This window comes from Rutidosis leptorrhynchoides, chromosome 4, assembly GCF_046630445.1.
Source record: "Rutidosis leptorrhynchoides isolate AG116_Rl617_1_P2 chromosome 4, CSIRO_AGI_Rlap_v1, whole genome shotgun sequence".
NCBI classification, from domain to species: Eukaryota; Viridiplantae; Streptophyta; class Magnoliopsida; order Asterales; family Asteraceae; genus Rutidosis; species Rutidosis leptorrhynchoides.
Window position 1 is genome coordinate 387192690 of NC_092336.1, and position 13967 is coordinate 387206656.

The 13967-nt window shown below is 32.3% G+C and overlaps 1 protein-coding gene across 1 annotated transcript; it reads right to left on the minus strand.

The window, feature by feature from the left end:
* Window positions 1–11135: 11135 nt before the first annotated feature.
* LOC139844020 (G-type lectin S-receptor-like serine/threonine-protein kinase LECRK3) lies at window positions 11136–13639 on the minus strand. The gene has a single exon (XM_071834224.1). The coding sequence runs from the start codon at window positions 13280–13282 to the stop codon at window positions 11273–11275; it is 2010 nt and encodes a 669-aa protein (XP_071690325.1). The 5' UTR covers window positions 13283–13639; the 3' UTR covers window positions 11136–11272.
* Window positions 13640–13967: the final 328 nt, after the last annotated feature.

A 13967-nucleotide genomic window follows, 5' to 3' on the forward strand; every position in this document is an offset into this window, starting at 1 on the left:
TACTATTACCTTGGGGTGATACTATTCTTAATTCTACCGTGTCTTTATATTGCTATTCGTATTAATATCCACGGTTTGTAACCTCCGTGTTGTTATTGGGCTTTATATCTTCTCTTATATTTTGGAGCTCTTTGCCTTTTTATTATCTTCTCGACCTCTAGTAAAGCGAGTAATGGTCCAGAATTCGTAAGTATGAAGTTTTAAATTATCATAATATACAAGGTAGAAAGGAAAGGTAGTAGCACGATTTGATTTGTCAAATTACCAGAATCACTAAGAATAGAACTATCAAGAATATACTTTCTTGATTTGTTCAAAAGTTAAACAGAATGAAAGAGTTATGTAACATGGCACGTGATGACGTTATGGTCTGTGAATCATCACGTTCCATTGAAAACTCAGCATGACTTACTGTAATATAATCACGTTGATCAAGTGTCATTATATTATACTAACTCATGCATCAGTTCCCAACACTACTTTAAAAGCATTCTTATTTTAAACTCGAAGGTTTACAAAATATAGAAACTAAAACAGTTTCCTTTTATGATATAACACAGATAGCGCGGAGAGATAATTAATATTGGACGAGAATATTTATGAAGGCAGCTTCAGAAATATTGAGGATATTAATAATGAAAGATACGATAATATCTTAGAATTTTTGAATCAAATTGTGATGAAGAAATTCATTCCCGATGATTTAGAGCGATTAAGGAGCAAGGTATTCGTTAAAGATTTCATCAGAAACAGAATCATCTGGATTCTTTTATGTACAAGTTTAGTCCTTGTTCAGAGTCTCTTTCATGATTTGCTCAATTCATTTTTCAGTATCAAAACCTTTGAGCTTTTTTCAACACTCCATTCTTTATCATCAACTTTTGATTGTTAAGGCAGTCTTCAGTTTTCACTGCTTCATCGGCTTTTTCAAAACTCAGGGTACTGATTCATAAGCTAAAGCGCTTTTCAAAAATTCAGAATTGAAGTTCGTAAATCCAGGAGATAGAAGTTATATATATATATATATATATATATATATATATATAATTGTTGTCGTAGAATTGAAAAAAAAATCGAGATTATCGGTTGATGCCTCCCGGTATTTGGTATGGTAATTATCGTTACAAGATGCCGATGAGTTCATGATAGGGTTTTAATGAACAAATATAATGGTTCTTCGGAAAGATTTAAACCAATGAGTAATGAAGTTGCTGGTAAGTTTACTGCTAATGTGGTGGAATATAAACTGTTCCCCGGTAACGATGACGAAGGGAAAACTTATGTATCAAAGTTATAATAGAGTTTATTCGAATGAAAAGTCAAAATTGATTTGTTGAAGCTGTGAAAAAATTGGCTAAATTGGAAAGAAATTGCAGAGTTATTTTCGGTAATATTAATGCCAAAGGAGCTAGCACAGATACGTGTTAAACATTTACTCAGGTTCCGAATATTTTCAGGTACATAACTATATGCATCAATCTTTTCTTTCGTAGATGAAGTGTGGTTGGTTCATCCTCTCGATTGAGGTGTTTTCAAGAATCATGAAGGGTTTGAACACAAATTGTAATCGTCAAGATACAAATGAGGCTTAAGATGAAATCAAGTGGCAAACTTAAAGAAATGTTTAGTTTCATATGTTATAATCAATATTTTAATTCATTTTAATTGTCCAATGTCATTAGTCCACAGTTAGTAGTCCACAATTAGTAGTTCAACAATTCATATATAGTTTAATATAAAATATTCAAATTAATTAATACGTGTCGTGACCCGTTATATACATGTCTCAGACTCGATCACAACCCAAAGTATATATATTATTGTAGAATCAACCTCAACCCTGTATAGCGAACTCGAGCATTACAGCATATAGAGTGTCTATGTTTATTCCAAATAATATATATATATATATATATATATATATATATATATATATATATATATATATATATATATATATATATATATATATATGCGTCGATATGATATGTTAAAACCTTGTATACGTGTCCCGATTTATACGACGATATTTAAAGTGCGCAAAATAAATAACAGAAATTAAATGATGATAAATAAAATTGCGAGAATTAAAATTGCGATAAATAAAATGTAATACGGAATTAACAGTTAGCTAGGAACAGTTAGCTAGGATTTTGTTAGCATGGATTCTTAACAAAATTCCTCATAGTTAATTTGTCTGTTTCTAACAAATTTTATTTTGTCAAATGTTTTCTTCATTATGCCACTTGTTGGATTCTGATAGGTCAAAATCCAAATATGAAATTGAATGAAAATGGCTATTCTGCGGTGAACGGATATGTATATCGGTGGATGTATGTAGAATAGTAAATGACAGTTGAATCAGATTGGAAGAATGTATAGTGTAACTTATTAATGTGAAATCTAAATATTCCTCGGGTATTACCTACCCGTTAAAATATTTTCACCATTAACAGTTTGTACAAAAAAAATTTTGATTACAATCTTTATGAAAACATATATACATATATATTTTCTTCAGATATAATTGTGGAATTAATGAGTTAATATGATGTTAATCTCATTTGATTTATCGTTAGAACTAGAACACATAATCTCTAAAACATTAGAAATTATATAATCATCATGTAGAACGAAGATAATTGATGTAGAACGATTTGTAGAACGATAATTATACTCGAGGTACAGAATGAGATGTAGAGGCGTGTGTTGTTGATGGTACGGGTACTATTACTGAATGTACTGTTAGTGCCGGTGATGTTGCTGAAGCTGGTATGTTTTGCACCATATTTTCCAAGGCTACAACTCGGGCGCAAAGCTCGTTGACTTCTTCCATTATTCCGGGATGATTGTCGGTCGGAACGAGCGGATGAATAAGGTTTAGAATTTTAGATAGAATATAATCATGGCGAGATACTCTGGAAATGAGAGTGAAAATGGTGTTTCAAATGGGTTCGTCAGTAAGTGCTTTAGGTTCTTTGCCAAGAGTGCAGGTTGGTGGGTGGAAAGGATCGCCTTCCATCGGTTAAGTCAACTACGAACCCATCCCCAATTCATCCAAAATTGAAGATGACTAATTGGTTGATCCATTTCGTTTACACTGCTTTCGGAGCTCAGGTGAATATCCATATCAGAATAGCTTTCGTAATCTGATGAACTCAAACTAGTTGAAGGATCCATCTCGTACGATCGGGGAATTGATTTTCAATATGAGATAGATTATAGGACTTAGAAATACAAAATTTTCATATGTACATAAAATACCAAGATCCCATAAGTTACGGAGGAATCTTCAGAAGCTGACAGGCAAAGTTTACAGTAACAGATACGCTAAGATACGATTTTATCTATACACTATCTATGCAATAGAGGCAGTAAGATGTGTCTAGACTTTAAGGATGATAAGTAAGTAATTTTCGACACGAAATGATAAGCAAAACCTTTGACATGCAGACACGGTCAAAGTTCAGACTCACTAATGCATCTAAACAACTATCAGCTAGACACACTAATGCAAGACCTGGTTCGCTAAGACTACCGCTCTGATACCACCTATAAAGACCCATCCTAATCCATCTGGACGAATACATTACATTTGGTTACATCGCGAGGTACTTGACCTCTATATGATACATTTTTCAAACATTGCATTCGTTTTTAAAAGACAAACTTTCATTACATCAAAAGTTGACGGCATGCTTACCATTTCATAATATATCTAACAATAATTAACCTAATCTGTCATAATAATCTTTATTGAACTCAACGACTTGAATGCAACATCTTTTGAAATATGTCATGAATGACTCCAAGTAATATCTCTAAAATGAGCAAATGCACAGCGGAGGATTTTCTTAATACCTGAGAATAAACATGCTTTAAAGTGTCAACCAAAAGGTTGGTGAGTTCATTAGTTTATCATAATCAATCATTTCCATAATTTTAATAGACCACAAGATTTTCATTTCCATTTTTCATAAACATCATCTCATATCAGGCATTTCGCAAAAACTGCATAGAGATAAAAATCATTCATATGGTGAACACCTGGTAATCGACATTAACAAAACGCGTCTAGAATATCCCCATCATTCCGGAACTCTCATCGGACATGATAAAATTGAAGTACTAAAGCATCCGTAACCCGGATGGGGTTTGTTAGGCCCAATAGATCTATCTTTAGGATTCGTGTCAATTAGGGTGTCTGTTCCCTAATTCTTAGATTACCAGACTAAAAAGGGTGATATTCGATTCGATAATCCAACTATAGAATGTAGTTTCTATTACTTGTGTCTATTTCGTAAAATATTTATAAAAGTAGCGCATGTATTCTCAGTCCCAAAAATATATATTGCAAAAGCATTTAAAAAGGGAGCAAATGAAACTCACTATTCTGTATTTTGTAGTAAAAATACATATGACGACATTGAACAAGTATAGGGTTGGCCTCGGATTCACGAACCTATATCATTTTTATATATATTAAAACATATAATCGTAATCAAACAAGTGTATACATATTATTTTATGTATTAAGAATATATTCTTATATATATAATTTTATTAATACTTACTTTACATTACGATACTTATTTGATATTTAGTTAATGTTATTAGTTAAAATGAAATTTTATGTCGTATTAGTATACTTATTTATAGTAATATTTATAGTAATATATATATATATATATATATATATATATATATATATATATATATATATATATATATATATATATATATATATATATATATATATATATATATATATATATATATATATATATATATATATATATATATATATATATATATATATATCTTTTGTTTTGTAAAATTATCAATTGTAGTAATACTAATTTAAGGATAATAATAATATTGATAATAGTAATTTTAATAAAAATGGTAATTTTATTAATAATGAAAAGTAAAAATAATAGTTTTAGCAAAAATAGTATTTTCAATATTAATGGTAAGTTTAATAATAATTATCGTTTTAATAGAAAATTTAATAATACTAAAATTATTGTTAAAGGGTACTCCTAATATACTAATATTAATGATGATGATGATATATAATGATATTAATGAAAATAATAACTATACATATGATAATAATACTAATATTAATGATAATATTACTTATACTAGTAGTAAAATGATAAAAATTATACTCTGAATGATAATATTAATATTAGTAATAGCATTAATAATACTAAAAATCTTATTTGTAACTATAATCATAATAATAATAATAATAAATGAAGTTTCTATTATAATACTTATATTAGTAATAATAATTTTAATAATTATAATTATGATAATAATAACAATAATGATAATAATAATAATAATAATGATAATAGTTATAATATTTAATAATAATAATACTAACAATAATAATAATAGTATTAATACTTAATAGTAACATAATAAATAATAATAATAATAATAATAATAATAATAATAATAATAATAATAATAATAATAATAATAATAATAATAATAATAAATTTAAAATAAAAGAGTATACCCTTATAAAAAGCTTTTATAAAAAGAATGCCCCAAACGAGACTCGAACCCGCGACCTCCCGCTACCACGACACCACCCCAAACCAGCTGAGCCAAACCGTTTTTCTGATTAACTTACGGACCCAATACCATTTAACCCGTATTGCTTGTGTTTTTATGTTTCAAGTCCAATAACCAACTAGGCTTAGTCCACCCAATATTTACACGGCCCAATATTAAATTTGACGAGCCCAACAAGGAAAACCTTCCATAAGCCCACTAACATGTTATAGTTAATTATACTCGATGGGTTTTTGGGTGTGGGGTTCGGTATTTGACAGAAGGAAAAGCACAGCTCGATCATCAACAACTTATCATCATCAATCTCCTGCTATCATCATCTCATATCATCGTAATATCCTCCAAACCATCATCATCGACTAATCACTTCATCATGTATCGTTTTCATCATCATCATCAAAATCATTCGTGACAACATCATCATTACTTTCTTCCATTACCGTAACCTCATCATCATCAATTAAAGCATCGCGTTCATCATCATCTTTGTCAACATAACCATAATCAATCCTAATCATCAATCTTTATTTTGTTTCATAATTATCTTCAATATATATGGGTTTCGTTGTAACCGATCAGAAAAAAAAATATATGTAGCAGGTTTTAAAAGGGAACAGTTGGGGGTGGATTTTGAGGGTGATTGTTACTTCAATGGTAATGAGGTGTGGCTGTAACCATAAACAAACGGTGGTGATGAAGTTCGAACAAAAAAGGAAGAAGGACAGCAGCTGTAGCAGCTACAGAAGTGGCAATAGCAGCGAAAAGAAAAAAAAAATATAGCAGCTGCAGTAGCCCTTTTGTGGTTGTGGTTTTCGAATTTGAAACAGGAAAATAGAAACAAAACAACCACGTAACAGCCGTGATATGATTAAGCATTTTGTAGATGTTAACGGTTGTAAATTCCATACAGAAACAGAAATATAGCAGAGGTGTTGAAGGGTTCGGGTTTTAAGGATAGAGAGAGATAAGAGAGAAGAGAGAAGAGAGAAGAGAGGGAAGAGAGAGATGGAGCTGTGGTGTTGGCGATCCGAATGTTTGCAGTTGTTCTTGATGGTGGTTAGTGTCGAACTAACTCAGAAACAGAAACAATATGTAATGTTCGTGATGTTTGTGATAATTGTCAACAGAAAACGCGTAGGTGATAGGGAGTTAGGGACTGTCTTCAAGGTGGTTATGGTGATTTGTTGGTTGTGATGAAGGTTTAAAACGAACACGAAGGTAGTGGATGGAGGCGGTTCTAGATGGTGGCAGGTGGTGGTGTGAGGGTGATGAGGTTGAGATGGTTGGAAGGAAGACAAAAGATAGTAGTGTATGTATATATATCATATATCTCTTATCTCTTAATTATATAACTATAAATATAATAATGATAATAGTACAATAATAATACTCATAAGTCAATTGAATTGAAATGTAAATAATATTTAAAAGTTAAGCCAGGGTGTTTTGGAATATAACTACCGGCACTCTTCCCGGAATGCTAGATCGTACTCCGTGTTCAATCAGTGGCGGATAACAAAAAGTCTTCAGAAAAATACCAAATTTTTAAATTAAATAGTTTTATTTATTTTGGTCATTATGGTATAAAATTTAATCATAAATTATTAAATAAAAATTACATTAATTATTCACTCCCAACCCCCATGTAAAATATAAAAAAGTTTTAAAATTTGACAAACAACTTCTAAATATATTATTAATAAACCTAAAATTTATAAAACTCATTTTCGAATCACCGTTTATTTTAAAATCACATAAGTTCATTTTTAACTCGTTTATTATCAATCGAATTATAATTTAGTGTTACCGTCGTTTACTAAATAACTTCGAAATCACAAAATATATATTCTATATATTTTATTTATATGAATGTGTTTTAAATAATAATTTTCATAATATCATATTTTTATTTTATTTTACATAATTAATTTTAATATTAACAACATATAATATTTCAAATTATATTTTCAATTATTATTTATATCTATATATATGTATATACACACACATATCTATTTACAAATAGTTGTTCGTGAATCGTCGGGAACAGTCGAAGTTTAAATGGATATATGAAACAGTTCAAACCTTTTGAGACCCAACATTACAGACTTTGCTTATCGTGTCAGAAACATATAAAGATTAAGTTTAAATTTGGTCGGAAATTTCTGGGTCGTCACATGCCTACCTTCGATGGCTGGACAGATTGGATCATTGGGCATCAAGGTTGGCATTATTCGTATGGTTCCAAGACTCGACTATACACGCGATTGTTGCTGCTTTTGAGTTGGATGTTATGGAAATTCCGAAACATGACTCTCTTTGACGCCACAAAGTTGAAGAAACATGAGTTATTTTAATTCGTATGTACTCTTTTAATTGGATTTGTGATAGATGAAATCAAAACATTAGTTGGAAGGAGTGGTTAATTAAGCCATTGTAATTTTTTCGTTGCTCCCCTCCCTAGTTTCTCGCTAACGAGGTGGTAGCTTAATAAAATTCCGTCGTTAGAAAAAAAAAAAAAAACATCCTCCAGATTGTATGGATCAAAATATTCTCGAGGATGTGCCATTTGTTTTATAGTAACAATTCGTCTCACATCGGCTTGAGAAAGAAATTGTAAGTCCTTTATAAGTTTAAAGTAGTGACTTATTAACATCACTCATCAATTGAAATCAAGAGAGATCTGATAAGTTTATCGCTTTAACTTTAGGGACGTGTTACTATCTTTGGAGGTTGGCATTTTATGGGGAAATTATTTTATATCATCTATAAAAATATTATATTTTATTAAAGTTCTAATTAAATGTCTAATAAAATTCTTCACTTTTATATTGGCGTCCTATGTCTAATCACACGACAAAAGTTGTAAAAGGTGATGAAATGACATATACCAATGATCTCGTGGCATGAAACACCGTAAGTTAATAGCTAATCGATAACGGTCAATGTCAACATCGGATACAAACAGGCAGCTGATCAGGTTGTGGAAAGCTAGCTAGGATAATTAACTTCTTACTTGTAAAAGATAATATTAAATGGCTAATAGACTTCTCAACACACGAATCAACGTTGTAAAATTAAGGTGATGACACGACATACACCAATCTACCAACGTTCCCAGAAACAAAAGATGTATGAGGAATTATATGTAACAGTTAGCATCACATGTAGAACCATATGCCTTTATCTTTATCCTTCTAATGAGACAAACCCATGAAAGAGATATATGGTTATTATGTGAGTATTGCATTACTTTAGAGTAGTAGTAAACAAATAAATCAGGTATTCCTTTTCTGATCTTTTTAAGACTTTGAGTCAGCCACGTCATCACAATTGGACCATTGCAGATAATCCTTTGTGATTAACAAGGGCCTTAACTTATATATATATATATATATATATATATATATATATATATATATATATATATATATATATATATATATATATATATATATATATAGGGGCAGGATCAATGGGGAAGTAACCAATCGGGGGGAAGCGGGGGGAAGCAAATTTTTTTTTTTTTTTTCGTTTTTTTTTGGAATTTTTTTTTCCGGCATCAAGATCACACGAAAATATGAACATTTAGAAGAGACACTTCGTGATGAATATTATTATTTAGATGGGAAAACGATCTTAAAAAATAACATTCAAGATAATATTGTTCGTGAAGAATATGAACGTTTTTTTTTTCATGTTTTGTGAAGTAAAATTTAGCCCGATACACCAAACCCTAAAACCTAAACCCTAAACCCTAAACTCTAAACCGTTCGTGTTAAAAACTCAATCTAAATCCTAAATCTAAACCCTAAATCTAAACCCTAAACCCTAAATTTCTAAACCCTAATATCTAAACCCTATAAACCCTAATATCTAAACCCCAATAGCTAAACCCTCAATATACGCTCGAAAAATACGATAATTGTTATATATTACTTCTTCGAGCGTTTTCCCGCCAAAATAAAAATATTTATCAAAAAGTGTCTCTACTAAATGTTCATATTTTCATCTCATCTATAATGTTCTTGAACAAAGTTTTTTCAAAAAACGAAAAAAGAAAAAAAAAAGTTTTTGCTTCCCCCCGCTTTCCCCCGCCTCCCCCCGATTGGTTACTTCCCTCTTGATCCTACCACTATATATATATATATATATATATATATATATATATATATATATATATATATATATATATATATATATATATATATATATATATATATATATATATATATATATATATATTTTTTTTTTGTTTTTTTTTTTTTTTTAATGTTGCAAACGTCTTTATGTTTTCTTGAACGGCAGTTATAGCGATAAAGGTTTATATATCAGGTGGTGCATAACCTTGTATTTGATTAAATAGCATAGGAAACCTTATATCTTCAAATACTATGTGGTTTCTCAACAGATGACTAGTCAAAGTTAATTTGCTCAAGTAAAACATACATGAAAACACAAGGCTCATTTTAATTCATTTCTCAACAGATGACTAGTCCTCGGGTAAACGGTCTCAAATACTTATGTTCACTAAAGCTAAACTGACAAGTACTTTGGTCTTTAAGGAAATCCAACTTAAAAGTTATGAATGGTTCTCTAACAGGGTAAAAGGTTTCAAAATTGAATGGGACGTATGGTTAGAAAATCCACGTGCTTATGATTCGCTAGCTTGTTCGTCAAAGAGATCCGGGATCGGTTAATATGTTGTACTCCACGCAGGTTTTTTGTCCCACTCCCGGAGTAGTCGTTTTGGTCGAGAGAATTTGGGTGCTTCGTTGAATTACCAACATTGTGCCCTGTTCCCATTCCAGCTTGTTAAGTTAACTCTTTTCAAGTCCAATCTCGCTCTTAATGATAATGAACGGATTAAGGCGTTTTCCTGCCACTTGTGGAGTCTTTGCATCTCGGTTTCATTGTTTCCTCGTTTTCGGTTTTACATATGTAGGTGATTGTATGTAATTGGAACTCCTTGTAAATGTTTCGTTTTCTTATATATAATATATACTGTTTTGCCGTAAAAAAAATAATAATAAAAATAAGAAAATACATAGAAAATGAGATTCAATATTTTACTACAATTTATAATACATCTCTTTCACTCATATAGCTATATAGCTATTTACTTTACTTCATCAACCCCCCAAATAATGAATAAAAAAAAAAGATTCTTAACTCATGATACCTCCTTTTTAAAAAGGGGATGATTCTAACACACCCTTTTTTGATTCTCACACACCTATTTTAACCTTTTACTCTTTTAATAATACTTCATTTCTTTAAATTGGTGTGTGAGGATCAAAAAAGTGTGTGTGAGAATCATCTCCCTTTTAAAAATAGAAGCACTCGGTGAATTTTATATTGATAACACATAAAGAGTTGGTAATTCATAACTAATTGATTGAGTATCTCGTAGTACGACCTAAAAAAGAATATTTATTAATTGAGCAATTTCCTAAGAAGGCCGACGGAAGCTATACTTGAAATAGCAATTCATAAAAAAAACACCGATACCGAGATCAATTAGAACAAGGTGATACCCAAAAACGAATTACTATTACTAAAAAAAACTTTAGAAAAATGATAAGACTGCTATAGATGGTCCAATACTTAATAAACAAGTATCTCCTCTAAATGGGAGAAGATTCTATTTGAAAAGTAACTTGATACCATACTACCATTATCAGTTTGATGCAATAGAGAAAGGATATGCACATGGTGGTTCATTAACATCGACAACTCCTTCGAGCATCTGAATGATGTTCCTCATGGTTGGCCTCATAGACGGTGTTTCTTGGACGCACGAAAGACCAACCATCACAAACGCCGTTAGCCTCTTGTGGTCATCTAAAGCCTCCAAATCGTTCCCAACCAACGCATCCAAAGTTTTATCGTGAAAACAGTCCCATGCCCAATCAGTCAAGATCGCTCCATATTCATTTCCACTCTCATATTCCTTCACACTTTTTCGACACGTAACAATCTCAAGTAACAACACACCAAAGCTATACACATCAACTTTCGTGGTAACAGGAGTATTCCTAAACCATTCAGGAGCTACATAACCTTTAGTTCCTCGTATTCCTGTATTCGTTCGGCTCTCATTCATCTTCAAAAGTTTCGCCAATCCAAAGTCCGCAATTTTAGGGTTATAGTTATCATCAAGAAGTATATTTTGAGGCTTTATATCACAATGGATAATCTGTGTACTACACTCTTCATGAAGATACGCTAGTCCCTTTGCAACTCCTAAAGCGATATTGCTCCGTTGTTCCCAACTCGGTCGCTTGTCTCCAAAAAGAAACGTTGCCAATGTTCCGTTGCTCATGTACTCGTAAACTAATAGCCTTTGCTGACCTTCATCACAGTAGCCAAGAAGCTGCACTAAATTTCTATGATGAGTTTTCGCGATACTGTCAACCTCATTTTTAAATTCTTTGTCGCCATCTTCGACCAATGTAGTCAACTTCTTGACCGCAACACTCTTCGTTCCTAACGTCCCTTTAAAGACTATCCCAAAAGAGCCCTTTCCCAGTTGTTCCTTGAATGCGTTCGTAGCTTCAACGAGCTCGTTATATGAAAAATAAGTCAGATTGGTTTCGACAACCTTATCAACTTGGTTATAACTTTTTTTGTAGCTCAGAACAAAACCGAGACAGATAGCACCAACTAATATGACATTTACAAACACAGAGCTACCTAACAGGGCCGATACTACGGTTATAACCGTTTTCTGGCCTTTCGTCCTCTCTCTAAACTGGGTCGGGCTATTTGAAGGAAGTTCGTTTTTTCTAAATTTCACGAACGCCCGCCCAAGTTCCGTATCATTCATCCATCCGTGCGCAAGCGGCAACCTCTTCTTCCAACAGTTAGTTCCATCATAAACGGCCACTGCACAAAAGCAATCATACAAGCATAATTCTTTACATTCATTCATGCTACCTGAAAGTAATTTCAGGTAGTCAGCAAACGGCCAATTTATGTTCGCAAGCTCTATGAAATCGATATTTTCTTCATAATCTGACTCCTTTTCGTTACAATTTGGAATGAAATTAAATTTACAGTCACCATACGGATCGTTCGGATCCAGTAAAGAAAACCCTTTCGGACATTCACAGATAGGCCGGCTCGCACCATCGAGCCTGCAAACACTATTGAACCCACAAGCACCACTTCCTACATTATCCGCCCTCATAGCTGCACATATATTTTCCGGCTCCAACCATGCGACACTCCAGCTCGTGTTATCGACACTATTTTTGGCTCGATAGTACAGCGTAAACACTCCATCGAAATCAAGCGTGGCCCGGATATAATAATCGCCAGACGGAACTGTTTCTCGTGGGCCAACGTCAAACGTTTGACCATTTTTTCTCAATATATACAAGTATCCATTTGCATCTAAGATCAACTGATCACCGATATTCGAAGAATCATTCGTACCGCTGACGTAGTACGCATTATAAGCGACATCAGAAGCTATATCTCGGCCGTTAAGAACAAGATTCCCATCTGAAAGCAAGCGTAACTGAAACCGTCCCCCACTAAAATTCGTCCTGCTCATCTTCGAATTCATCACAAACCCTAAATTCATAACTTGAGTAGGTAACAAGGTATCAGATGGAGACTTAAAACTCTCCCATAGATTGCGCGAATCGTTACTAACAAGTACAAAGTTACCCGTGTCGTTCATAACACCATAAGCAAGACCAGAAGAGGTCCCTGAAGTCCATACTTGTCTGCCTTGAGGGTCACTAAGCACGAGCCCACGCCCGTTGCTTAGCTCAATTTTCGACCCGTTAGACACTATTGGAGTTACTTGTAGATACCATACGATCGTCTTTTCAGGTATATTGTCGTACCAAATGGATAACACGAAGTTATCTGATTGGCCCTGAATTTGTTGGAACCCGAATGCAAATTCACCTGAAGGTGATAGCCATGGTCTGCCACCCTCAGTTGCCGTGAGAGATGAACCATCTGTAATTTGTTGTTGTGCAACTAAAAATGGTAGTGAAAATGTTGAAAGCAGAAAAAGTATTGAGAAAGTAATCATATTGTTTGTTGCAAATAATTGGTACAATAATGTGCAGTTAATTAATATGACAAGAATCCAAGTTATATAAAGACAAGTAATAAATAATGCATTTGATTAGTCAATAAAAGGACTTTTAGTTTTCTTGCAAGATTCAATTTAGCATTCAATTTTACTGTTCAGTTGGTGGAGTTTTGACCATTTCTATATAAATCAGTTAATTACGTAGTAGTTTCCATGAACCGAATAGCATATATAACAACACAAATCCCATTCACGGAATAGGATGTTGATGTTAGAACCTACTCACAATTAACTTCGTAGTTCGTACAAACTTGAAATA